Consider the following 22,662-nt stretch of genomic DNA (forward strand, 5'->3'; position numbering starts at 1 on the left):
CATTTCAGAGACGGGAAACTGCAGAGCTCGGGGAAACTGCACAATTTTAAATGATTTTTTCTCTTATGGACATTCAGCTACAGTTTCCTTTACAAAGTCCCTGGATCGATCAAAATGTCACTGAACTTACAAATCCCTTCTAACACACAGAAAACACAAAACTGAGTGTGTCTGTGTGTAAATCTTTAAACAAGAGCTTGTTTGCGCCAAACAGAGGACATGTCTGGAAGCAAGGTCTCAACAGACTGAGAAAAATGCTCCTTGCCGCGTGTAACTTTTGGTTTCCGATTACATGAGCGGGCGACAAAAGCCCTCCGTCGATCCAGTCCCACCCCGCCGTTCTCCGCAAGTGCGCAGTGACCAGCAGAAGACGGAGCAGACCCGGCTGGCTCTGGCGAGGTCCCCCCCCCCCCCCCCGCCCCCGGAGCGGTAAGCAGTCCTCCACTGCCGCGGACGGGAGGGGCCGGCGTCAGCAGCACCTGACACGCTCCGTGTGTTTCCGCTTCCCCAGGCACTAACAAAGACCTCGGCAACACTGACCAGTGTTCAAACACTCTCATTCTGTTCCAGTCCGACTAAAAGGAACTTTATTGACTAGATTCTAAGTGTAATAAACAAGTAAAACTCCCTTCAAATGATGCAGAAATTCTACTCACCTATTTGTTCTTCCGCAGTATGCTTCTGAAACCTTACTTTCGCCAAGGAAGCTGTGCTCGAATTCACCAGGGAAAATGGGAACACCTTCCTTTGAGGAGGCACCAAACTCTTCGGCGGCGTGAATGTAGAAACACTTGTTCCTCGCACTGTCCACGGGGGAGGAGGCCCGCACGGCGGGCGCCCCGCGCTGCCCGGCGGAGGCCGCCCCGGGCTCCATGAACTCTGGGGGGCCCTTCGATCTGTGGGCATTCAGTTCCGAGACACAGAAGGTCCCATAGCCACTGCTCACCGAGCTGCTGTCCACGCTGCAGTCCGGCTGCGACGCAGGTGTGTCCTGCTGCATCTCAGGTTCTTTCGACTTTGGGTAACTGAGAACAGAGTCATTTCTGTCCCTGTTTTCAGAAAAAAAACCCATGTGCCTCTCTGGAGGGATCTGTTCATTCAAAGACCTTCCGTCACAGGAAGCCCACGAAGCACCGCTGCTCTGTGACTTGACTAAACGTCTTATTTCCTCCTGTATCCGCTGGAAATGGAAAGTCACAGGTCCAGGTAAGAAGGCATATTGAACGTCACATTTTTATAAACAAATGTTACAAAAGCTGTGTCCAAAACATGCTGTGGCTCTACAGACAACTCGCACACTTTCTCTTCAATGGGTAAACCCGACGGGTGTTAAGTCCTCACGGCGCCTCTGCAAACCCCAACTCCAAAATGAGGCGCGGTGTAAACGACTTACTTGAACTTGGCTGTGGAACTGCTCCTGCTGGGCGGCTATCTGTTCTTGGCACTGTCTTTCCACCAAACTGAATAGTTGTAACCACCTGGCCTATTAAATGATACAATATTTTAGTTAAAAATCATTGTTAACCTAATATTTCACAGAAAAATCACTCCAGTGGGAGAGGGCCTTTTTAAAAAACGTGTTTCTAATGTAAAATTTGTAAGCTGAGTTACAGAGCCATGAGACCACACTTAATGCAAAAATACCAGGATGTAGGCTCGGGTACCCTTTCTCGGGGTGGGGGGGAGGTCTGGGCAAGTCCCCCTTCTCAAAGGGGCTCTGCGTTGGGTGTTCTCTGCTGCCAGTTCAGAACCGTCAAGAGCAGGCAGGCACCTTGTATGCTCTGCAGGTTCCTCTTGCTTTCCCTGTAACTGCCAACGGTTTTCTTCAACACTAACTGGTACCCAAAAGAGAGTCCCACACCTTAAAACAAGAAATCACTGGGTTTTATGAGATTTTAACCCCTAACTTATCGTTCTTAAAGTAAAGACCGCTTTCAGAAGTCAGACATTGGCGCGCCTTAAAGCACGGCAGCGGGAAAGGGGTGAGAAACGACTGCAGACCCCCGCGCAGCCTGAGCGCCAGCCCCCCCCAGTCTCTCTCAGGCCCGGCCTGCCCCGCTCCCGGGGGCAGCCGGCAGCCCCGCAGCGAGACTGAGCGGGGCGCGGCAGGACGCAGGCCTCCCAGATTGAGACAGCCCGAGGCCGCGTGCTTTCAGCAGCGGCCCGGCGCGGTAATCCGCAGAGCGGACCAGGGGCCGCCCTGTCGGGCTCCATCCACCCTCTCTCCTGTCAGCCTCTTGGGCCCGTGCGACCTGGCCCGGACACGCCTCCCAGCCTCTCCTCACCTCCCAGCTTCCCCTCGTGGCCCTCTCCCCCTTGCTCAATACACACCAAACTCCCGGGCTTCTTTCTGCCCCGCTGGACATGCCCATCTGTCCCCCACCTCGAAAGCTCCATTCTTACTGGGCTGCTGCCTGGAGAACTCTCTCCCGGCCCCGAACACGCCGGCGTCCTCTGCTCCTGCAACCCCAGCTCGGCTGCCACCTTTACGGAGCGCTCCCACACCGTCCTAACAGCTCCTCTCCCCCTCGTCACCCTGCTCACCTCCTCCACGGCACTGGCCACACTCAGAGGGGATGGCCTTGCCCGCGGTGTTCCCCGCTCGGGCCCGTCCCTGCCCCGCTCAGGCTGCAGCGCCCGAGGACACGGCCCAGGAACGGGCGGGCACTCCGGGACACCGCGAGGTGCGCGGAGACTGTGCGCGTGCAGCCGGCCTTCTCCTGGCCCCGCAGGCTGCACGGCCCAGGCCCTGCCCGCTGAGGGCGAAGCCGCTCAGAGAGCCCTAACGGAGCGGGGTCAGGCTGAAACCTGTGTAACAGTGTTCGGGGAAGCAGGGGCCTCAGGGCTGGAAAAGGAAACCTTGAAAACAAACTATGAATGCACTGATAGGAAGTGTCCATTCCAAATCAGCTAACTGCAAGACAAGGCAGGCTAGATCAAACTACGTTCCTTATGGTCCCGACTTACCTGTGATATAAACTATCTTAGAGCAGTTCAAAGACACAGAAATAAGCAACAGTTTTCTTATTAAGCTACATGAAACCCAAGCAACACATTAGGGGTTATTTTTAACCCGATAAAGTTACTATTCACATGAAACTAAATTACAATAATGACAGAATAACAATTGACATAACAAAAAAGATAACTAATCACATCCTTATTTTCATTTCCTCACTTAGGATACAGATGAATAGAGCTTACTCAGGATATAAATTAGTGCAGGATTTCTTCTTCCTAGGCAGATTTTATCATTAGTATTTTAACTTTAAATAAATTTAAGAACATTATAAATGCAGTGAACAACATTAGTCACTTAACCATTAAAAAGGGCTATTAGTCATTTCAAGCCAAAATAATCACCACCACCTGCATCTCCCGCCCGGTCGTAGGAAAAGGGCACCTGGCCGGCGTTCTCCTGCAGGCGGTCTGTGGGTGCCACGGCCAGAAGGGGAGCCCGCAGGCCGGCCTGGCACCCACCCCACAGGCCCCGACCTCCTGGGCCTGACTCTCAGCGCTCCCCTCGGCCTGTGTGGTCCTGAACAAGGAAGTCTCACTTGTCTGTGCCTCAGTTTCCCGACTCACCAAATGGGACGCCTGCTCAGAGAGGGCCAGGATTAGCCCCAGAGCTAAGCAGGGTGCACATAAAGCAGCAGTCTGGGGGGAAAGGGCATCGCAGACACGTGTGAGGTCACGGCAGTCGCAAGGCTGGGGGGTCGCTACTAGTGTCAGTGGGCTGGGCCCAGAGATGCGAACCACAGGACCGCCCCACCAGGAAGGGTTGCCCTGTGGCCATTTTTTATTATAAAAACCATTATTATTTTGCAGTTTCAAATCACCAAGTTGTCCAGGAATGCGCCTACTAAGACTCAGTTTCACAACTGTACCAGAACCGGGCCACCGTCTCAGAATCCGGTCACCGGCTGCAGTCCTGGGCCGTCGGTGCAACTCAGCGGTGCCCAGCCTGTTGGGAGCAGCCGCCTCAGGCCGAGTCCGCACAGGAGCGGGCACCAGGTGGCCTCCTGTGGGGACAGGCGTCTTTATCTACTGCAACAGCCAAGATCTTATCACAAACCACTTCCATCCCTCCTTTACAGCACACTTCGGACACGATGGTTTTTCAAGTAGGTGCAGGCAGGTTATAGTATCTGTAAATTTCACTTCAGGATGCTCTGTTCATATTATTTTATTTTTCACTGATTTTAGAGAGAGACGAAGGGATAGAGAGAAAAACACAGACCTGCTGTCTCACTCGCTCATGCGTCACTGGTTGCTTCTTGCACGTGCCCTGACCGCGGACCCGTCCGCCGCCCTGGCGTGTTACAACGGTGCTCTAACCGCCTGAGATACCGGCCAGGACTGTTCGTGTTATTTTTTCAACTGTTGTAAAGAGAAGGCTTTGGCTCTAATAAAGGCACATGCCACTGCCAAAAAGCGGCCGCAAGAATGTCCAGCAAACAGACAATAAATGATAGATGGCATCACTGTTATATATTATCAGCAGTGCTAGTTAACATGATGAACCAATTAAAACAAATTAATGATGTGCTTTATAAATCTTTTTTAATTGTTGTTCAAATACAGTTGTCTCCATTTCCCCACCACTACTTTCCCCCGCTCCACCCACCCTCAGTCCTACCCCCCTTGCTTTGAGAATTTCTTACAAATGTGAAACTGGGGGGAAAGTCTCAGAATCACAGAAATATTAGCAAGCACTTAAAAGACTATGAAAGTACAACATTTCTATGCAAATGCGTTAAAGATTCTTTCCAGCTGAATCAAAACGATCTTCCCGAAGTGAAGCAGCAACACATTTAAGAACCGCAGGAGACAGGCTTCCACGAAAAGAAAAAGCCGGCTCGCACGTTCACGGGGAAACCAGACCTCCTGTGGTGCTGTCCGCCGAAGGCTTCGGGTGGTGACACGGAGGTCAGCCCCGCGCCGGCGGCAGAGCAGTCCTTGGCCCTCGCACTCTTTCTAAAACCCTACACTAAACGCTCCATCAGAGGCTTTTGTTTTTGTAGCCAACAAAAATACTATAAAACACACAAAACAAATTTGAGAAATGTTACTGAAATGGCCAAAAGAGTATTTCATATTCTGCCAAAGTAAAAAATATCTTAAGAAACTCTTCACTGAATAATCAATTACATGCCTGCATTACAAAAATTAAGTAGTCAATCATTACTAAACATGGAAAAAAACAACACAAATTATTGTTCTAGCCCTGGCTGGGTAGCTCAGTTGGTTAGAGTGTTGTCCCGATACGCCAGGGCTGCGGGTTCGATCCCCAGTCCGGACGCATACAAGAAGCACCCGATGATTGCACGGGTAAGTGGGACGAGTCCGTATCTCCCTCTGTCTCCCTTCCTCTCCCTCTCTCTCAAAATAAATGACTAAAAAGTTATGATTCTAAAGGTATGATTAGCATTTAAAACAAAATCTCCTACACTCCAAATAAAGACTTTAACAATAATGTTTTATACATTTCTATTAAGCATTCCCAAATCTAGCCTTGGAAAAGTCTATCTTGGGCATTATTCCACAAAGCAAAATGTGTACATACAAAACATTCTCTTAACTAAGTTTTTATATCACAATTTAACCTATGGACCACTGCCCTGAAAACTCAGCGTAACTCAGTGTAGAAGCCTTAACTTATAAAAGCCTTTGGAATGCTCTAACTTAAGTTTCTCAAAATGACCACAACCCCGTGTTAGCTACTTAACACATCCTGATCCACGATGGCATTAATAACTTCCGACGTCTCCGAACAAAGACACTTCAGTTCACACCCAAAATACAACTTGGTGAGTCTAATCTCGGAGATATTGTTAAGACACCCTGTGGATCGCCGTGGATCTCACATGCATCCAGTGTCATCACCCAGTCCACACACTCGGTCGCTTCAGCAGTCACGTCAGTGTCATGCTCTTCAGGACATAAATTTCTAATAATTTAGAGTTCAGTAGTTTAGTGGAGGCATGTTTATCGTTACTTTACAGTCCCCAAACCAAAACAGAACAGGACGAGATACCTCGCAGCAGTTTTCCCACGGGCCCGGGTCGGTGCGCCCGCTGCGCTGGGGCTCGCGCATCCAAGGGGCCGGGGCTTCAGCGCTGCCTGGACTCGCGGACGGTCTGGTCTTCCCTGAGAAAGAGGACACCCCATTTGTACTAAGGTGGGGACTACTTCTGTTGAAACATAAATAATTCAAATGGTTTCCTTCATCCTACCAGCGAGCTGAATAATTCAGCAGTTCAAGATTTAGCAGAGCAGTACAAAACCACTGACATTTAATCCTTCTTAATGGCACCTCATTTGTTGAAAATCTGATCCCAAGTTTGTCCACAAAAGAAAAATAGCCGTAAAAAGACAGGCAGCATTTAATTTTTTTCAAGAACACAACAGAAAGGCCTTTTTCAACAGTGAGAGACCACTCGGAAGTACCAACAGAAAATAAAAGTTTCTGCTAAGTAATAAGAAACATCTCCAGCTTCGGCGATCTGAATTACTGCCGGGGATTATTTACTCCACTGTGAGAGCTGCTCTTTATGGTCGTGGAGATTCTCTCGCCGCTGCCCAGGGAGACAGCCGAGTCCTGTTAATTGGATCCTCTAATTGGGTGTGATAAGCGGATGCTTATCTCTGCACATCTCTGAATAAAAGTTGTGCCAAGCACATTAGAAGCAAATATCCAGGACGAATTTAGCCTATTCAGGGTGTAAAACACCACCGATTCTTTCCAGGAGAACTTGTTTTATAAAAGCACAAGAGGCATAATTAAGGACATTAAAATTTATTTAAATTCCATTTTCACTTCTTTATTGATACTGTTTCACAAAGAATTTGTAACAGAGTGGACACTAATGAAAATAACGGCAAAACAGAATTAGGATCAAAGAAAATCAACAAAAATTCAAGGGAAAGAAGGACGGAATATGTTGTCCATAAGAGGTTTCTATTAAGTTTAATTCTGGCCAATTTAACTGCAGTCACAGTGAAAAGGGAGGCAGGTTGTTACCAATTTCATTAGAAAGGAACACTTAGGTTCCTCCCAGCAAACACTAGAAGGTTCTAGAAGGTTCTACAAGGGTTTTCTCCTACAAACAGGCTCCCAAGGGCCCACGGAGCAACACAGGAAACAAAACAGTGGCCGACTTTCAGCCACGGGGCCCAGGTGACCTCCGCAGACACCCCCTCGGGGCCATTTCCCACACCTGTTCCCCCTTCACCCCACTTTAACTACGCTTCCTCCTTTTATTGTATACATTTCCATAAGCTGTCTTAAACTCCTCCTGAGGAAGGCAGAGAATGAACAAGTTTTTAAAGAAATTTATAATGCACCATTTCTTTTTCTTACAGTTTTTTTGTTATTCTATTAGTTGTCCCCGTGTTTCCCCCCTTGCCCTCTTCCACCCACCCCCCCCCGCTCCCCCCACGCAGTTGTCCATGCCTCCCCTCCCCTCCCCGTCAGTCTGTTCCGTGTCTCCATGCTTGTCCGTGCGGGTCCTCCTAGGACGAGATCATGTGCTATTTCTCTTTTACTGCCGGGCCTACTTCACCTGGCATGGTTGTTCCAAGCCCTGCTGTGTGCAGAGGCATCTGCCCCTTTACCAGTGGGCCCCAGCCTGCTGTTTTCACTGCTGTATTCACTTTCAGCCTGCTCTTCACAAAGAGACAGATAGTACCTATCTCTTTGCTGTTTTTAAGCTCCTGTAAATTTAGAAACTAAATAATCAAGCTTGTCAGGCTACGTACCAAATCAGAATAAACAGGCTCTGATTAAAAACAAACTAAAGGTGTTACAGTTTAAAAAGAAACAGCCCTGGCTGGTATGGTTCAGCAGACTGAGCCTGTGAACCAAAGAGTTGCCGGTTTGATTCCCAGTCAGGGCATATGCCTGGGTCGAGGGCCAGGTCTCCAGGAGGAGGTGCACGAGAGGCAACCACATATTGATGTTTCACTCCCTCTTTCTTCCTCTTTTCCTCTCTCTCTAAAAATAAGCAAAATCTCTTTTTAAAAATGCAGTGTTCAACAGCATCTACTTTTCAACTTAGTCTGGTTTTTTGTTTTGTTTTCTTGCTTACTTCCTGGCATTCAACTTTAATTGCTACTTTCCAGACTGGTGAGCGAGTTCTGCAATAGTAAACATTATTTGTCATAACTTAAAAATGCAGAAACAATTTAGGCAACTAAATTTTTAAAATATTCTTGTAATTTACTGAGAACAAAAAAGTGTAAGAACACTATGACTGGCAAAAACAAGTCCTTTTTCACAATAATCCCCGTGCAAAAGTACACACCTCTGGCAGAAATAAAAAACCCTGAGTGGGCTTAAACTCTTCTTACCTGTCCCTCAACAGTTCCTGATTTTGTTTGTTTATTTTGTTTGTTTGTTTTTAATGCAAATCAGTAACCATGACACTATTTGAATTGGTAATCCATGCAAATAAATTTATTCTGATTTGTTAATATAGTTTTTAAAAAGTCTATCTATCCTATTCTTACCTATTAGTATTTAAGTTCAGTCCAAGAGAGTAGGGAGAATTTTTTATATCAAATTCTACAGAAGATGGAGTTTTTTGTAAGGGTTTCACCAAGTCAAAACCTTCCATAGCGCACAGAAGTCGTTACGCCCCCTTATTTGAAAGCGCAGGCTCTTTCACCGTGCGAAGAAACCGAGTCCGAGTCGTCTTCAGAGGCTTCGTCGTCTACACGCATTTTCGGCTGCTCCCATTCAGAACCGTGAAATATCCTAAGTTCCCAAGAGTCTGAAATGAATGGGGAAAAAGGTACTACTGAAAAGCCACTAAACCTGGCAAGTATCCCCTTGCAGTGATTTTGGAGGCCTCGGCCCCGTTAGAGAAGCCGCGTTGAGGAGCGCAGCGGCACTCCTGAGGGCCGACATGCAGACACAACCCGGACGCCCGCCGACTGGTGGCTGGGGGGACAAGCGTGCTGACCCACATAAAGGGGCCTTTCTCAGCCATGAAAAGCAATGAAGAAAAAGCAAGAATGAAAGGAAGCACGGAGACCTGCTACAATGTGGACGCACAGGCTACAGTGTGACAGTTCTGGAGTCAGAGGGTGGTGATGGTTGCACGACTCTGTGAATATGCTAAAAACCAATGAACTGTACACTTTAAGAGAATGAATGTTATGGTATGTGAACTGGATCTCAATTTTAAAATCTACAATAAGGTGATTTGCAAAATAGCATTATCTTTTCCAGGTAACGTTGCAGAATTGTATATGTTGAATAATCAAGGTTCTAGACACAATGTTACTAGGTAACCTTTGGAATACTTACACGCCTCCTCCGTTTAATGAATTCTTGCCTGTTGGTTCATACAGTGAATAGACGAAGGTGAACTACTTAGAATCTAACTTGGAATTGAAAACAGCCAGTTAAACTGTTGACCGCGACTGTTTCCCTCTGCTGGGAGGCGGTGGCGGAAGGAGCGCATTTGCACTACACAGCCTCTGTACTGGGTGCACCCGTTACTTCTTTAAAAATAAACTATTTGCCAGACCCACAAAAACTGAACTGACGTTAGGCGTACACAGGCATATTGGCTTTTCCAGTGCACCCCCTTCTTAGGAAATTCATGCGTTACCAAAAAAAAATTTTTTTTAAAGCAACAGAAAAAGAAAACCTATGCTGCTTACAAAACAGGAAGTTCAGGGAACGAAACAGAGAAAAATCGTCTAGCATTCCGGTTCCCCTGGGCTCCCACTCGCTAGGGCCTGGTGTGACAGAGCACAGCTCCGAAACCGTCATCTCATCAAGGGCCCCCGGCCCCCGGGGACAGGTGAGCGCCAAGGGCAACCGGACGCAGCTCCGTGGGTCCCTCCCCAGCGGCGTCGGCCCATCGGCCACGACAAACGGGGTATTGAAAACGCCGGGGGCTGCGCCTTCCAGCTGGCACCGAAAATGCCGGGATGCAAATCACCGTGCTCTTCGCCCAGAAGAACACAAGCTCCGTCTCTCTCTAGGGACGAGGACCCGCCACCCGTCTCCTCTTTCCCGGCTGAGATCATCCGGATGCGGTGGGTCCAGGCGGAAAACCGCCCGAAACGCAGTGGTGTCTCTCCATCGGGGGGGGGGGCGGGGGGGGCTTGAAGGGAGGGGGACAGCCCGAGACACAAGGCGCAAAAATAAAATTTTTTTTTTAAAGAAAACTTCATGCAAGTAAGTAGAAGCACGGACAACATTTTTATATCTCACGGCAACAAAATAGGACGCTTTGGGTCCCCCTTCCCACTAGTTAAAAAAAAAAAAAAAAGGGAGTTGGGGGGAAAGGCAGCGGCCGGTCGGGGTCTGCGGATGCCCCGTAAGTTAGCGCGCAGCTCCGCTCCGCGGGGAGGCGGGCGGGGAAGGAGGAGCGGGCGGCGGAGGTCGGGAGGCCAGCCCTCCGCCCCCGGTGCGGGCTCTCGGGTCAACGCGGCCGGGCAAGGGGGGGACCCACGCCGTCGCCCGGCCGGTGGACCGCACGGACGCCACCGTCCCACTAACTCCAGTCTCGATTTCCAAAGTGAGCACGGGCGCCGCCTCCTCAAAAAAAGGGGGCGGGGGAGGGGAGATCCCACGAGACCCCCGCCCCCCCCCCGGGAGAGACACTCTGCGATTGGGCCCCGCGGGTGTCACTCAAGGGCACCGACTCCAGAAAAGGCGCACGGCCGCAGGCGAAGCCCCCACACGCCCGGGGACTGGGGTGCGGTGCGTCGTGTGGCCGCCGTCTTCCTCGCCCTAAGCCCTTCAGTACACTCGGGGCTCCTCTAAGGCCGTGTCTTCTAAGTCTCGTCCCCTGTCCCCCGAGACCGGCAGTCCCCGCAAACGGACGGCCGCTTACCTGGCCGCCGTTCCAATTCAGGGTCGGGCGAGCGGCCTCTCGCGACCGTTAAACTTAGGGGAGCGTGCGCGCGCCCGGCGCCTTGCCTACGATTGGCTGCTAGGAAGGGGGCGGAGACGACCGAGCCGCGGCGCGCGCCCCTACCCCCTTTCTCCTCTGCTCTGGCCGTAGGGGGAGGTACGACGCCTGAGAACTGGGTGGGGCGGGGCTTATGTCAAATCCGCTAGCCTGATTGGCTGTCTCGCAGCTCGACAGCTGCCACGCGGGAAAGGCCTCAGCTTCCCGCATGCGCAGTTCGTAAGAATGAGCCTCCCGCAAGTGAGGGAAGCCGCAGCGGGAATACTGCGCGTGCGCACAGGCTCGCGATCGCGATCGGTGTTCTGCGTTGATTCTGGTTCCCCCTAGAATTTTGGGGGCGGAGGCCAATCCTGGGGCCAGGTAAGTGTCTGCGGAGAAACCAGGCACCCGGACAGTTGCTCACGATTGGCAAGGGCCCTGGAGAGGAGACTGGGGAATCCGGACGCCTTGAGTGTCCCAGTTTTGAGTCCCTGCTGGAGGTGGGGTGAAGCCGGTCCAGACGCCTGAGCTCAGTTGTCCCTGGACCTGGTTTACCCTAGGCTGCTAGGGGTCGGCCCTGGGGCTCTTCGAGGACTGGAGTGGGGAAGGGAGAGGAAAGCCCACGGCCCTGGAGAAAACAGCTCCCACCGACACGGAGGACGAATGCAGCGATCCTCAGGGACTTGTTCAGAGGAGCCCTATGGCGCCCTTAGCACGCAGCAGGGTTGATTTAGGCCTGGCACGTAGTAGGTGTCGGCATTGCCCTTGCCAGGTCTTTCGAAGGACTGCAGAGATCCCGCGTCCCGCCCTGGGGGCCCCCAGCCCATCTCGTGCGCTCTCCTCCGTCCCCTCGCTTCCAACTGGTTCGCCTTTACGTTACTTCCAGCTTGGCCTATCACTCAGATGCGCCTGGTCCACCTAAGCAGGGTCCAATTATTTTGTCAGTACATGGCTGTTTTCAGGGAACATATTTCATATGCACCGCCAAGAACCTGTGCAGTTTTAGCATTAGTTTCAGTTGACCACAAAGTCTATTATTTGAGACAATGTAGACAGAATGGTCAGTCACAGAAGTGCGAATTCCTGACGGGAAAGGTGTTTTCTTACAAAAAGAAAAATATTAACCCCCAGAGCGGATAGTAGGAGTGGTTAGTTCTTTAATCCTGCACGAGACAGGTGAGTCATTGTTTTGGCTACAAAATCAGATGGGCTCTTTTTAATTTGAGAGTGTTATTTTGTTTTGTTTTTGGCAGTGGGATTTTAGATAACTTTTTAAGCTATTAATGTCTTAATAAGCTAGTAGTATTCTGATTAACCTAGTTATCTTGTTAACCAGTTGATGCAGTGAAATATTTTGGTATGGTCTTAACACCATATGTCTTAACTTAGGTTAAATTCTTTGGTAGGGTCTAAATTAAAAAAAAAAAATCAGAATGGAAATTGACTAACTTGGCTAGAGAGAAGAAATGCCTTTTTCAAAGTGTTATAAACAGCTAAAAAGGTAGTTTTTCAAGTCTATAGAAATTATGATTCTAGTCCTGGCTAGGGTGGCTCAGTGGAGCGAGCACCAGCCTGAAAACCAAAGGGTCGCTGGTTCGATTCCCAGTCCGGGCACATGCCTGGGTTGTGGGCCAGGTTCCCAGTTTGGAGTGCATGAGAGGCAACCACATATTGATGTTTCTCTCCCTCTCTTTCTCCCCCCCTTCCCCTCTGTCTAAACATAAATAAAATAAAATCTTTTAAAAAAGAAAGAAATTATGATTCTGGAAAACGGATGTAGAAAACTTTAGAAATTCCTGTACGTGTATTAAGTATAACTGTTCATCTAATTTAAACGTAACCCCCATACTGGAGATTTTATTCTACTTTTATGGCCGTGTGAGGGTATGATTACCATATGATTTTATTGTAACATCAAACTGCCCAAGTATCTCTCTTTTGTCTTGGTCTTTACATTGACAGCTTTATAGCAGAGATCTTTCACATTGATTGGGATAAGGTTAAGCTGTCCAATAAGAGCAGCCGCTCTCGGCTTGAGAAATTTAGTGTCTGTTAACCAGGGTGTTACTTTGTTTCATTGATTTTTATATACAGTTTGTCATGTTGGAGAGCAGTTCCCCACACCAAAGATGAGGAATTCTAAAACTTTCAAGCTGTAGTTTAATTATTAAGTACAGGAACGCTGGCTGGGTAGCTCAGTTGGTCAGAGCGTCATCCTGACACACCAAAGGTTGCGAGTTCGATCCCCAGTCAGGGCTCATACGAGAATCGGCCGATGAATGCGTGAATAAGTGGACCAACAGATCAGTGTTTCTTCCCCACCAAAATCAATAAATAAAAGGGTTTTTTTTTTAATGGAAGGAAATGGTAGGTATACACTTAATATGAATTTTTCCACTTTTCCTGGCCTTCATGACTTCTCATTACATTAGCTAGCTCCTAAATACCTCTGTTTAAACCAGGGCTGGTTTTCATCTTTCCACTTGAATCTGCTGGGAAGACAAGCTGTGCTCTCGGCATCATCATTTTCTCCTTGGCACCTTGCACAGACCACAATTGTGACCTCACCAAACACACGTCTTTGGTGATTCCAGGTGCTTCTGACATGGGGCCCTACCCAGTAAAAGGCTCAGCAGGTCACTGTCCTGGGAGCCTTCTCGCTCTGAGCTCTAAAACAAAGGCCCACGGAGCGATCCGTTCCCACAGTGGGTTTGTGGGTGAGACCACAGTGCACGTGGTGTGTCGAGAGGGTTCCTGAGCTTTGTAGTTTAGGGATCGAAAGAGCTCATCGCTTTAGATCTGTGGCCACACACACGTTTTGTTTTGTTTTCTCCTCACCCTTAACCTCCAATCCTCAGACGAGGAAAAGCGGCCAGAGGTGCGCAGCGGGTCAGGCTGACCTGACCACGAGGCAGTGCGGCCTTCCGGGGACCACCCAGGAGAGGCAGAGCAAGGAAAACATTGAGGGAGTGAGGGGCTGGGGAGAGAACAGGTCTGGAGATGGCGGGGAAGGTAGAGAAACAAGCTGGAGAAGGGACCGGTTTAGTTTCAAGGCAGGGACGAGCTGCCACTCTCCCCAGATCAGTGTCTCTGAAGCAACCACCCACATGCAAGTCTGCCGCGCTTGCTTCGTATCAAGACCAGCGCTCGGAATCATTATGCTAACAGAGGCTCGGAGACTCAGGAGAAAGTAGAACGTTGTTATTGCCGCTTTTTATGTAGTTCTGATTTTAACGGTGTAGGTGATAAGTTACAAAGTTCCTGTTAGATGCCATAAATAGGACAGGTGTAATGCCGTGTGGATTCAGAGTTTTCTGTTAAAAAAAAAACAAAAACAAAAACTGAACGGGATGTTGTAACCGCACAAGTGGAAAGCTTTTCTCTTTCACTTCCCTGTTGTCGTCACCTACTTCCCCGTCTCTCGATCTGGGCAGCCACGAGCCGGCTGGATTCAGACAGACCCCGAGCAGTCTCCTCTTCCCCTTCCCCCAAGTCCAAGGCCACAGCTCCGCGTTTCTGGTTCAGTCCATGTCTCTCCTCGTCTCTGAGAAAGAGTTCTCTGAACGCTCACCGACCGTGGGTGGAAAGTACTGTGTGCCCTGAGCCCAGGAAAGGACGGGTGTGTCTCAGGCCTGAGCCCCGGCCCCGGCTTCCGTTCTAATGGGGGGTGTTCGGCCCTCGTGAGCGGTTCAGACAGCGAGCGAGCGAGCGAGCGGGGGAGGACGAGCCGGGTGTGAAAGGCAGAGCGGGGCTGGCTGCCTTGCTTTCACTCCCGCTCTGCGGGGAGCACCAGGACACACGTCCCAAACATGAAGTATTACTAAGCCTTTGCCAGAAAACCCTCCCCCTCTCGCTGAGCTTCTGGTGCCATCAGCTGGCCATTGTGACTTTGCAGAGCAGCGAGAGCCGGCGTGTCCGGGCCGGGTTTGGCCCTGCACTGCTGGCCAGGGCACCCTTGTGAGGCCTGTCCTTTTGTCTCCTTGTGGGGGAGGGGAGAGAAGACTCGGCAGCAGGCAGCACTCCAGAGTTCTGGGCTCGGCTTCTCACGTATTCCAAACACAGGAAACCACAGCTTTTAAACGTGTCTGCCCGAGCAGCCGGAAGGACTTCTCCTCAAACCCGGGAGGTGCCTCTGAGTCAGCCGAGGCTCTCCCTGCCTGCGGGTTCTCCTTCAGGTCGGGGCAGGGCCCTGAGGCCCCATTCCTGAGCAGCTCCCCCGGCGCCGCTCACCGGGGCTGCTGCTGCGGGGGCCACCCTCGGGGTGGCAGGGTCCCGGAGCTGCGGCGTCCAGCACCCTAGCCGCTAGGCCCGTGGCTAGGCCACACTGCCCGTGTTGTAAGCGTGAATGCACTCCAGGGTTTGAATGCCGATATATAAAAAAAATAACTAAAGAAACGCATCTGTTTGAGAGACCTGGAGCCGTTCCTGTGGCTGCTAAGGTTCCAGCGCAGACGCAAGAAAAGGGGGTTGGTCGCTGTGCCGTCTGCCCATCTGAGTGTGGCAGTCCAGCCTGGGGTGCGGGGGGCGGGGGTGAAGAAGTGAACAAGTGAAATTGTAAAGATAGCAGTGATTTTTCTATGGATTACATGCAGAAATAATATTTGGGATCTATTTGGGTTAATATACTAAAATGTTAAATATATTCTTAATATATTGAAATTAATTTCCTCAGTCTCTTTTTTACTACCTTTGTCCTCTTTTTAACGTGACTGCTGGGAAATGGGGAGCCTCGCACGTGGCTTGCACTCCGCCTGTGTCAGACATGCCCTCCTGGATCACCGCCGTGGCGGGGCCGCGTGCGGGGCGTGCTTTCTCAGACGAGCCCGTTCCTCGGTCCCCGTGTCACTGTCCCGCCTCTTCTGTTCGCCCAACCCTGCGTGTGCGGCGCTCTTCTCCCTGCCCGCCTTCACGCCGCCTCCGCGTCCGGCTCCAGCACCCGGGGCCCCGGCTCCCACCCAGCCGCGCACCGTCCGAAGGGCCTTGCTCAGAGCCTGTCGCCGCTGCGACCCCGAGCGGGCTCCTGGGCTGGCGGCAGCAGCCTCCCCTGGGAGCTGGTCGGGAAGCGTCCCAGCCCTGGGGACCCAGCGTCTCACTCATCGCACACGGTCCCCGGGGTCCGCCCACACAGGGCTGCCCTGTGGGGGCGTGAAAGTGACCGCCCTCCCTGAGGCCCCCATTTCGGTCCGTCCCCACACCTGTTCCTCCGCTTGGTTTTGATGACCTTTCTGCAAGGTCGTGTGCCGTGCGAGCTGTGGCTGAGAGAAACTGGTGCCCTTCCCTTCCTAAAAAAGTGGTTGCACAGTGAATTTCGGGCAAATGACGTCCAGAAGGTGAGTGCGGAGACGGAGGTGCTGCGCCTTCCTGCGGGTGGTTCCCACGGCCGTCCTGGCCCAGGCCCCCGGCAGAGGCCCTGGCGCCCCTTTGCCGTGCTCCGGAGCACCCGGGCTGGGGGGCGGGGGGCTCACTCGCTGTCTGGTTTAAATCGGTGACTGTCTGCCCTGGTCACAGCCACGTGACGTCTCTCCCACCGGGCACCCGCCTCGGTCTGGGGCACGGGTGGAGGCCCAAGGAGGGAATCCGTGCTGGCCAGATCCGGGTCGGGGAGAGAGGCCCCTGGCAGAAGCGGGTGCTGCGTCCCCACTCCAGGGGTGACCAGGGGCCGTAGGAGAGCCTGGACCACGGCTGTGGAGCGCGTCACCCACTCTGGTCTGTGGCCTGTGTCACACCTAGGGACATCCATCTCAACTTCTGTCTCCCGCCCCCCAGCTCCGCGGGCGTCTGAGGCCAGGCCCGGCCCGTAGTCCGCGTGGAAAAAATGCTGCGCAGATGAGCATTCCCTGCGCGAAGCCCTGACGCCCGCCGCGTGCGTGGGAATGGCCTGGGCCAGCGCGAGGCTGTACCTGGGCCGCAGCCCGCTCCTCCTCGGAGCAGAGCCCCGAGCCGACAGGAAGTGGGGGGGGGGGGCGAGAGCTAGCTCCGCGTGGGGCTCCCCTCCCAGAGGGGAATTAGAGCAGAGCAAGGCCGCCGCCTCGCCGGTTTCCCCTTACTCACACTTCTGCATCCCTTTTCTTTTCTTTCTTTCTTTTTTTTTAATGTCAGGACGAGCTCTCATTTCAAGTGCTCATTGTCCCCCAAAGACCCGGGGCTGCTCTGCAGGTATCACAAAAACTGAAACCCCACCCGCAGGCCTCCCTGCGCATCGGGAAGTGGGGCCGCGGGCGTGGCTGTCACTGGTGGCTGTCCCTGGCGCAGAGCCAGAGCTCCGGAGACACTAAAAGTGCTTGGGGCCGTCCGATTGGCTGCTGGAACTCGCCGTTGGACAAAGCAGCCAGTCACGGCGCGCTGGGGACCTGCCCGAACTCCGGGTGGGTGGCAGACCCTCCAGCGTGCGCGTCGGCTCTGAAGTAGGACAGAGGCAGGGCTGGAGACACGCTGGGCCGATGACAAAGCAGCTGCCGAAAGCGCCCTCCCCCCGCCCTTTGTCTGGGGGTGTCGCCTGTCTCAGACCTGCTTCCTTCCTTTGTCGCCGGGCTGCCGCCGGTGCTGCCCTGCCGGGTCCGATGCCCCAGCCAGCGGAAGAGAAGCCCCAAGAGAGGCGTGGGCTGGGGTTCCCGGGTGAATGTGACCCCGGGCTGGACACTGTCTGGGGCCCACGGGAGTTTTGTTCTGGGGGCGGAAGGCAGAGACCAGGCGGGGAAGGGCGGCTCTGGGCGGGCGCACGGGCCTTTGTCGCAGCCACCCCGGGGCAAGCGCCCGCCGTATCGGTGTATCGTCTGCCTTCGTTCCTGAGGATGCTCCTGGAACGTTTCTCAGGCAGTAGACAAGGGCCGCTGTTCAAGTGCCATTTTCACGCACACACTGTCTCTGGACGTGTCTCTCCGCAGCCCGGGAGCGCCGGCGTCAGGCCTGTGACAGAGGGTGCGCGGTCAGACCCCGAGTCGGTCAGAGAACCGGGGACGGAGTGGACAGGGAGGGAGACTGCTCGCCGTGTTGTCCTAGCAACAGCGACCGCTGCCTCGTCGGCGTCGGCCCTGCCAGCGACTGGGACGCTCGGGTCTGGAGACGCAGAAAATGCGCGCGCGGCCTCGTGGAAAAAGCTGGCCTGGGGGGGCCCCGGCGCTGTGTGGAGACCGGCTGCCAGGAGCTCGCGTGCACGCGGGTCCGAGTGGAAGCGGCGGCTCCTCGGAGCCGCGTGAGCAGCAGCGACAGGAGCCCACGCAGTCGTCCGTGGGATGCACAGCCGAGTGGCGTGCACGTGGTTCCCATAATCCACTGGGTGGCAGGGGCTCCGCTGAAAACCAGTCTCTCGCCTTCGAGGGCATCAGCGAAAGCCCTTTCCAGAACACACCCCACCCTGAGCTGTAAGCCAGCTGGGGGCGGGGGGGGGGGCGGGGAGAAGGGACCCACCCATTCGGTCTGCGGGTGAGACACGCGGCCCAGGCTGTGACTCGCCCCACCCGCACGCCGATCGTTGACAGGTGCCACCTTTCAGGTCCTGCCGCCGCCCTGCCCCTGGACGGAAGCAGGGCCCGTGGGCCCAGCGCGCCCGCGCAGCTGCCACTCCCTGCCCCGTTCGCTTGCCAGCCAGAGCCCGGCTCCGCCCCCGCTGCGCCTCAGGGCCTGGTCGGAACCTCATCGTTGATGACCCCTTTCTTTCTGACTGCTTTCTGTCTCTGACGGGACTGAGCTCCAGGAAGACGGAGTCTAGCTCTTAGCTGACCTCGCGCGGCTCAGGAAACTCCTTGCCTGGTGGTTCAGTGCCCGAGGCACCTCCGCAAAAGTCAGCCGGCCCGGCAGTTCTGCGGCGCCCCATTGGGCCGCGTCACTGCCGGTGCGGCCGAGGGAGCAGATGTCCTGTTCAAGCCCAAGAAGCTGGGAACGCAGAAAAACAACCGTCACGACACCGACTGATACTGGCGCTCCCGGTGTCGGACAGTGAGGCTCGGCCACCAGGCGGGCCGGCGGGTCGCGGCCTCCGTCTCACACGTGAACTGGTCGCTGAAACTCTGCGGCACGCCAAAAACGTGTCTCTTTGCCGATCTGACGATAGGGATGCTGTTTCATTCCTTCCCACCGGATGGCTGTGGTTGTTTATATTTGACAGTCTGCGGGAGCGAGGTCGGAGCCCCTGACTGAACAGCCAGGGGCCACGTGTTTCAAACTTCGGGGTGCGCCCGTGCAGAGTCCCCGAGACCGGCGGCGCCACGCGGCAGTGGCCTTGCCTGTGGCCGGCAAACACGCCCCAGCGCCCCGACAGTGGCCCCCGCCCCCGACCCCAGTTCCTGCCTGGTGCGCGCTCAGCACCTCCTTATCGAGTGTCGGCCCGTCCTCCGGAACGTCACCCTCCACACCTCTCCCTCCTGGGAAACAGCACCTCCGGGTGCCGTGGAGGTATTTCCGGTCTGTTACAAGGAAATACTGACCAGCTGGCCGGGCACGTACTGCTGCCCCGGCAGCCGATGCTGGGACAGGCGTGCGCGGCCCAATGACCCGTCCTCACTGACGTCCCAGACACCGCCCCCCAGAGCTGGTTGCCCCCCCCCCGCAGCTGCTGTGTCAAAGGTTGTCCTTCTGTCTCTGCAGGTCCGCGGGGAGCAGACCCTCCGTCCATGAGCGCCTCCGGTTGGCTCCGCCTCCCTGCCCCCCTGGCCAGGATGGGCCCTGGGCCACGCCGGCCGGCAGCACTGTTGTCCCCGGGGGCAGGGGTGGCCGCAGTCCAGGTGGCAGGCAAGAAGGACCGCCCCGCCCTGCTCCCTCTGGACGAGGGCGAACTGGAAGAGCAGTTTGTGAAAGGACACGGCCCGGGGGGCCAGGCCACCAACAAGACCAGCAACTGCGTGGTGCTGAAGCACCTGCCCTCGGGCCTGGTGGTCAAGGTAGAGGGCGAGGGCCCCGGGGTGGGGGCCGAGCGCCTGGAGGTCACCGCACGCCCTGTCCCTGCACGTCCGTCCCCTGCCCTGAGGCGTCCTCCCCAGGCAGAGCGTGCTCCCAGGGGCCCTGGGGCCGGGCTCTGGCCGCCCTCCTTGAACCAGGCGGGCAGTGTGGTTCTGGCACAGCCTCGGCTGCCGGTGGCCGCAGCGCCGCCGGGGCACCACCAGGTCCCGGGCGTCTGCCCACAGCCTCAGCCCTCGGTGACCTGGCTGGTTAGGCGGGTCAGTCTTGTCCTCTGTGTCCCTCTGCCCCTCTCTGGTGGGTGGCAGTGACGCCCACCCATCAGAGCGTGAGACCGGGGAGACACGCTGTTCTCGGCGCTCGGAAGCAGAATGCCATGCTCTGATCGGAGCCTCGCCAGCTGTCGGCACGGCCTGAGCCTCTGCAAACGGTGACGTGCTCTCTCCGGTCCCACTGCTCCCGGCCGCGCTGGGGGCTGAACGGCAGCTGGAGCCTCGAGAGACAGCCGGGTGGGCGCTCAGGCAGGTCCCTGAGCAGCTCTGCGGCAAGTGCTGCCGCGCCCCCACCCTGTCCTCAGAGCCCAGCTCCTCTCCCCGTCAGAGGGGCAGGCGCAGAGCAGGAGGCGTGGGGAGGTGGAGTCACCCCCCCCACCCCAGGCCGTCCCACGGAGGGCCAGCCTAGACTGGCCCTCGGCCGAGTTCCTGACCCCACACTTCACGGCTGGCTGTCGGAGCCCAGGGCACGTCACTGCAAGTCCCAACCCCTTTCCTCTTCCTCCTTGAAAAAGTGTCATTCCCGAGCAACAGGTACAATTCTGAAGGCCGGCCTCATTTGTTTCCACCCGGTTCATGTAACTTACTCCAGACGCGCACCCCGAGTTCACAGAAGTCCCCCTCACTCGCCCGTGAGCTCTGCAAGGCAGGCGCGCGGCCCCGGCACCGAGGCCTCACACACGGGGGCCACGGTCGGCCCCCACATGGGGGTGGGGGGGTTCCTCCTCCAGACGGGACTCGCCCTTCCCTCCTGCGTGCCCAGGTCTCATCCCTGGCCACGAGCTGGGCGCACCGGAAGGTGCTTGCACAACCATCTCGGGCCTGGAAGTGATTTAGAACGTACCACCAGCTGCTGCACAGAACCGCCCCGTGAAAGTCACGCAGGCAGGGGAGGGCGTGGCTTTCCTCCTGTTGCTGACACCCCCCCCACCACCCCCCGCACCTGCAGGGCCCAGGGAGGTCAGCCACTCCGGGCTCCCGACCCTCGGAGCACCCGTGGCCCTCACGCCACACCCTTTCTCCCCGCAGTGCCATCAGACCAGGTCTGTCGACCAGAACAGGAAGCTGGCTCGGAAGATCCTGCAGGAGAAGGTGGACATTTTCTACAACGGTGAGGACAGCCCCGCTCACAGAGAAAAGCGAGAAGCGGAGAAGAAAAAGCAAGAGCGGAAAAAAAGGGCCAAGGAAACCCTGGAGAAAAAGAAACGACTGAAGGAACTCTGGGCGTCGAGCACCCACGTCCACGGGGAGACGCCAGGGGGCTCCGGCTGAGTGGGCCTGCCGGCGAGGCACACACGGCCCGTCGCCCGCGCCGCTGCCGGCTCCGAGAGCGACCCTTGGGGCAGGGGGACGGGGCATCGAGTTTTTGGACGGCAGAGTGAGGGGGAGGCACGACAGCCCAGCCGGAAACACGGGGACGCCACCGCTGGGGAGGGACCGTGACTCCCTCGGGGCCCAGAGGCCGCGTGGCTGAGGGGCGGAAGGTGGTGGGGCCACCAGTCCTGCTCTCGACCTGGGCAGCAGGGACGCGGAGGTCGCCTTGTTTTTTACGCTGTGCATTTGTGTGATTGTATCTTATTCTCAGAGGTTATAAATAAAAAGAATTTATTTTTAAGTACAGTTACTGCCCTGGCTGGTGTGGCCCCGCGGACGGAGCAGCAGCGGGCAAACTGAGCTCCGGCCAGGGGTCGTGCCTGGGCCGCGGGGCAGGTCCCCACTGGGGTGTGCGAGAGGCCACCCACGGGTGTTTCTCACACACCAATGGTCCTCTCCCTCTCTTTCTTCCTCATCCCTTTCCCTATCTCTGAAAAGAAACAAAATGTTTTAAAAATAGAGAAAATTGTATTTTTTAGAAAAGGAGGACTATTAATAAGGCCCATTGTTACGAAGAACTGTGAAATTGAGAGACATAAATAGCCTCACGGGCCACCCTGTCACCGGCCGGGAGGTCACGGCTCCGTGACCCTTAGGTGTCCGCCAGCTTCCTGTCCGAGTAAGAGAACGAGATGGCGAGGACCTACAGGTGGTTAAGTCAGTTGCCCCATCGGCCGATCAGACCTCGCGGCCAAGCACCCACTCCGACGTGCGCGCACGAGCACCCTTCCCCAGGTGCGGGCTGACGAGCCGGCTTCCAGGAGGCGAGGTTCCGGAAACCCGGGTTGTGTGCCGGCTGGCTGGGCGCCCTCACCGCCGTGCGCCCTGCCCGTCGTCTGGGGCTGTTTCGGCAAGGTCAGTAGGTCGGCTCGTTAGGACACTCCTCAAGTTCACGCATCGACCAGGTGGGGGGCTCCCCAGAGGTGAGAAGGCCGCCGTCAGACACGGGGCTCCCCCGTTTCTGCACCCAGAGAAGTTCACCTGCACGGCAGCCAGAGCGCTCTCACCTCGGGGCAACCCGGTCCGGGAAGGGGGAGCGCCCCATGCTGGGCTTTCCACCGCTGGGGGCAGCAGCAGGCCCTCCCCCACTGGGACCTGCAGACCTGCACTCGGGAGGTCGCCGGAACGGCGCACGAGCAGCCAGTACGCGTGGGGAAGCTGTGGACGGGTAGGGGACAGACACTCCCATTTCCGTCCCGTTTCTTGCCCCC

At 55.1% G+C, this 22,662-nt stretch overlaps 2 protein-coding genes across 9 annotated transcripts in view; one reads left to right on the forward strand and one right to left on the reverse strand.

The window, feature by feature from the left end:
- MPHOSPH9 (M-phase phosphoprotein 9) overlaps window positions 1–10,909 on the reverse strand; it is a 39,157-nt gene extending 28,248 nt beyond the window's left edge. For 6 of the 8 annotated variants that reach the window (XM_045842613.1, XM_045842593.1, XM_045842603.1 and 3 more), the window contains exons 1-5: window positions 10,857–10,909; window positions 8,512–8,774; window positions 6,038–6,194; window positions 1,394–1,483; window positions 657–1,180 (exon numbers count right to left, since the gene is read on the reverse strand). In XM_045842613.1, the coding sequence (XP_045698569.1) occupies window positions 657–1,180; window positions 1,394–1,483; window positions 6,038–6,194; window positions 8,512–8,618 (878 nt within the window). In that variant the 5' untranslated portion in view covers window positions 8,619–8,774; window positions 10,857–10,909. Of the gene's footprint in view, window positions 1–656; window positions 1,181–1,393; window positions 1,484–4,240; window positions 4,381–6,037; window positions 6,195–8,511; window positions 8,775–10,856 lie in introns of those variants that run through there. The other 2 variants (XM_045842621.1, XM_045842639.1) reach the window with 2 other exon arrangements.
- Window positions 10,910–11,164: 255 nt separating this feature from the next.
- On the forward strand, window positions 11,165–21,692 carry MTRFR (mitochondrial translation release factor in rescue). The gene is made up of 3 exons (XM_045846411.1): window positions 11,165–11,294; window positions 19,497–19,789; window positions 21,107–21,692. The coding sequence occupies exons 2-3, from the start codon at window positions 19,523–19,525 to the stop codon at window positions 21,347–21,349; spliced, it is 510 nt and encodes a 169-aa protein (XP_045702367.1). The 5' UTR covers window positions 11,165–11,294; window positions 19,497–19,522; the 3' UTR covers window positions 21,350–21,692.
- Window positions 21,693–22,662: the final 970 nt, after the last annotated feature.

This window comes from Phyllostomus hastatus, unplaced genomic scaffold, assembly GCF_019186645.2.
Source record: "Phyllostomus hastatus isolate PE091 unplaced genomic scaffold, TTU_PhHast_1.1 phas_contig_1162, whole genome shotgun sequence".
Taxonomy (NCBI): domain Eukaryota; kingdom Metazoa; phylum Chordata; class Mammalia; order Chiroptera; family Phyllostomidae; genus Phyllostomus; species Phyllostomus hastatus.

Coding starts and splice junctions, on each gene's coding strand:
- MTRFR (XM_045846411.1), top strand. CDS start 19,523: ATGAGCGCCTCCGGTTGGCTCCGCCTCCCTGCCCCCCTGGCCAGGATG. Junction 19,790..21,106: donor CCTCGGGCCTGGTGGTCAAG/GTAGAGGGCGAG, acceptor TTCTCCCCGCAG/TGCCATCAGACCAGGTCTGT.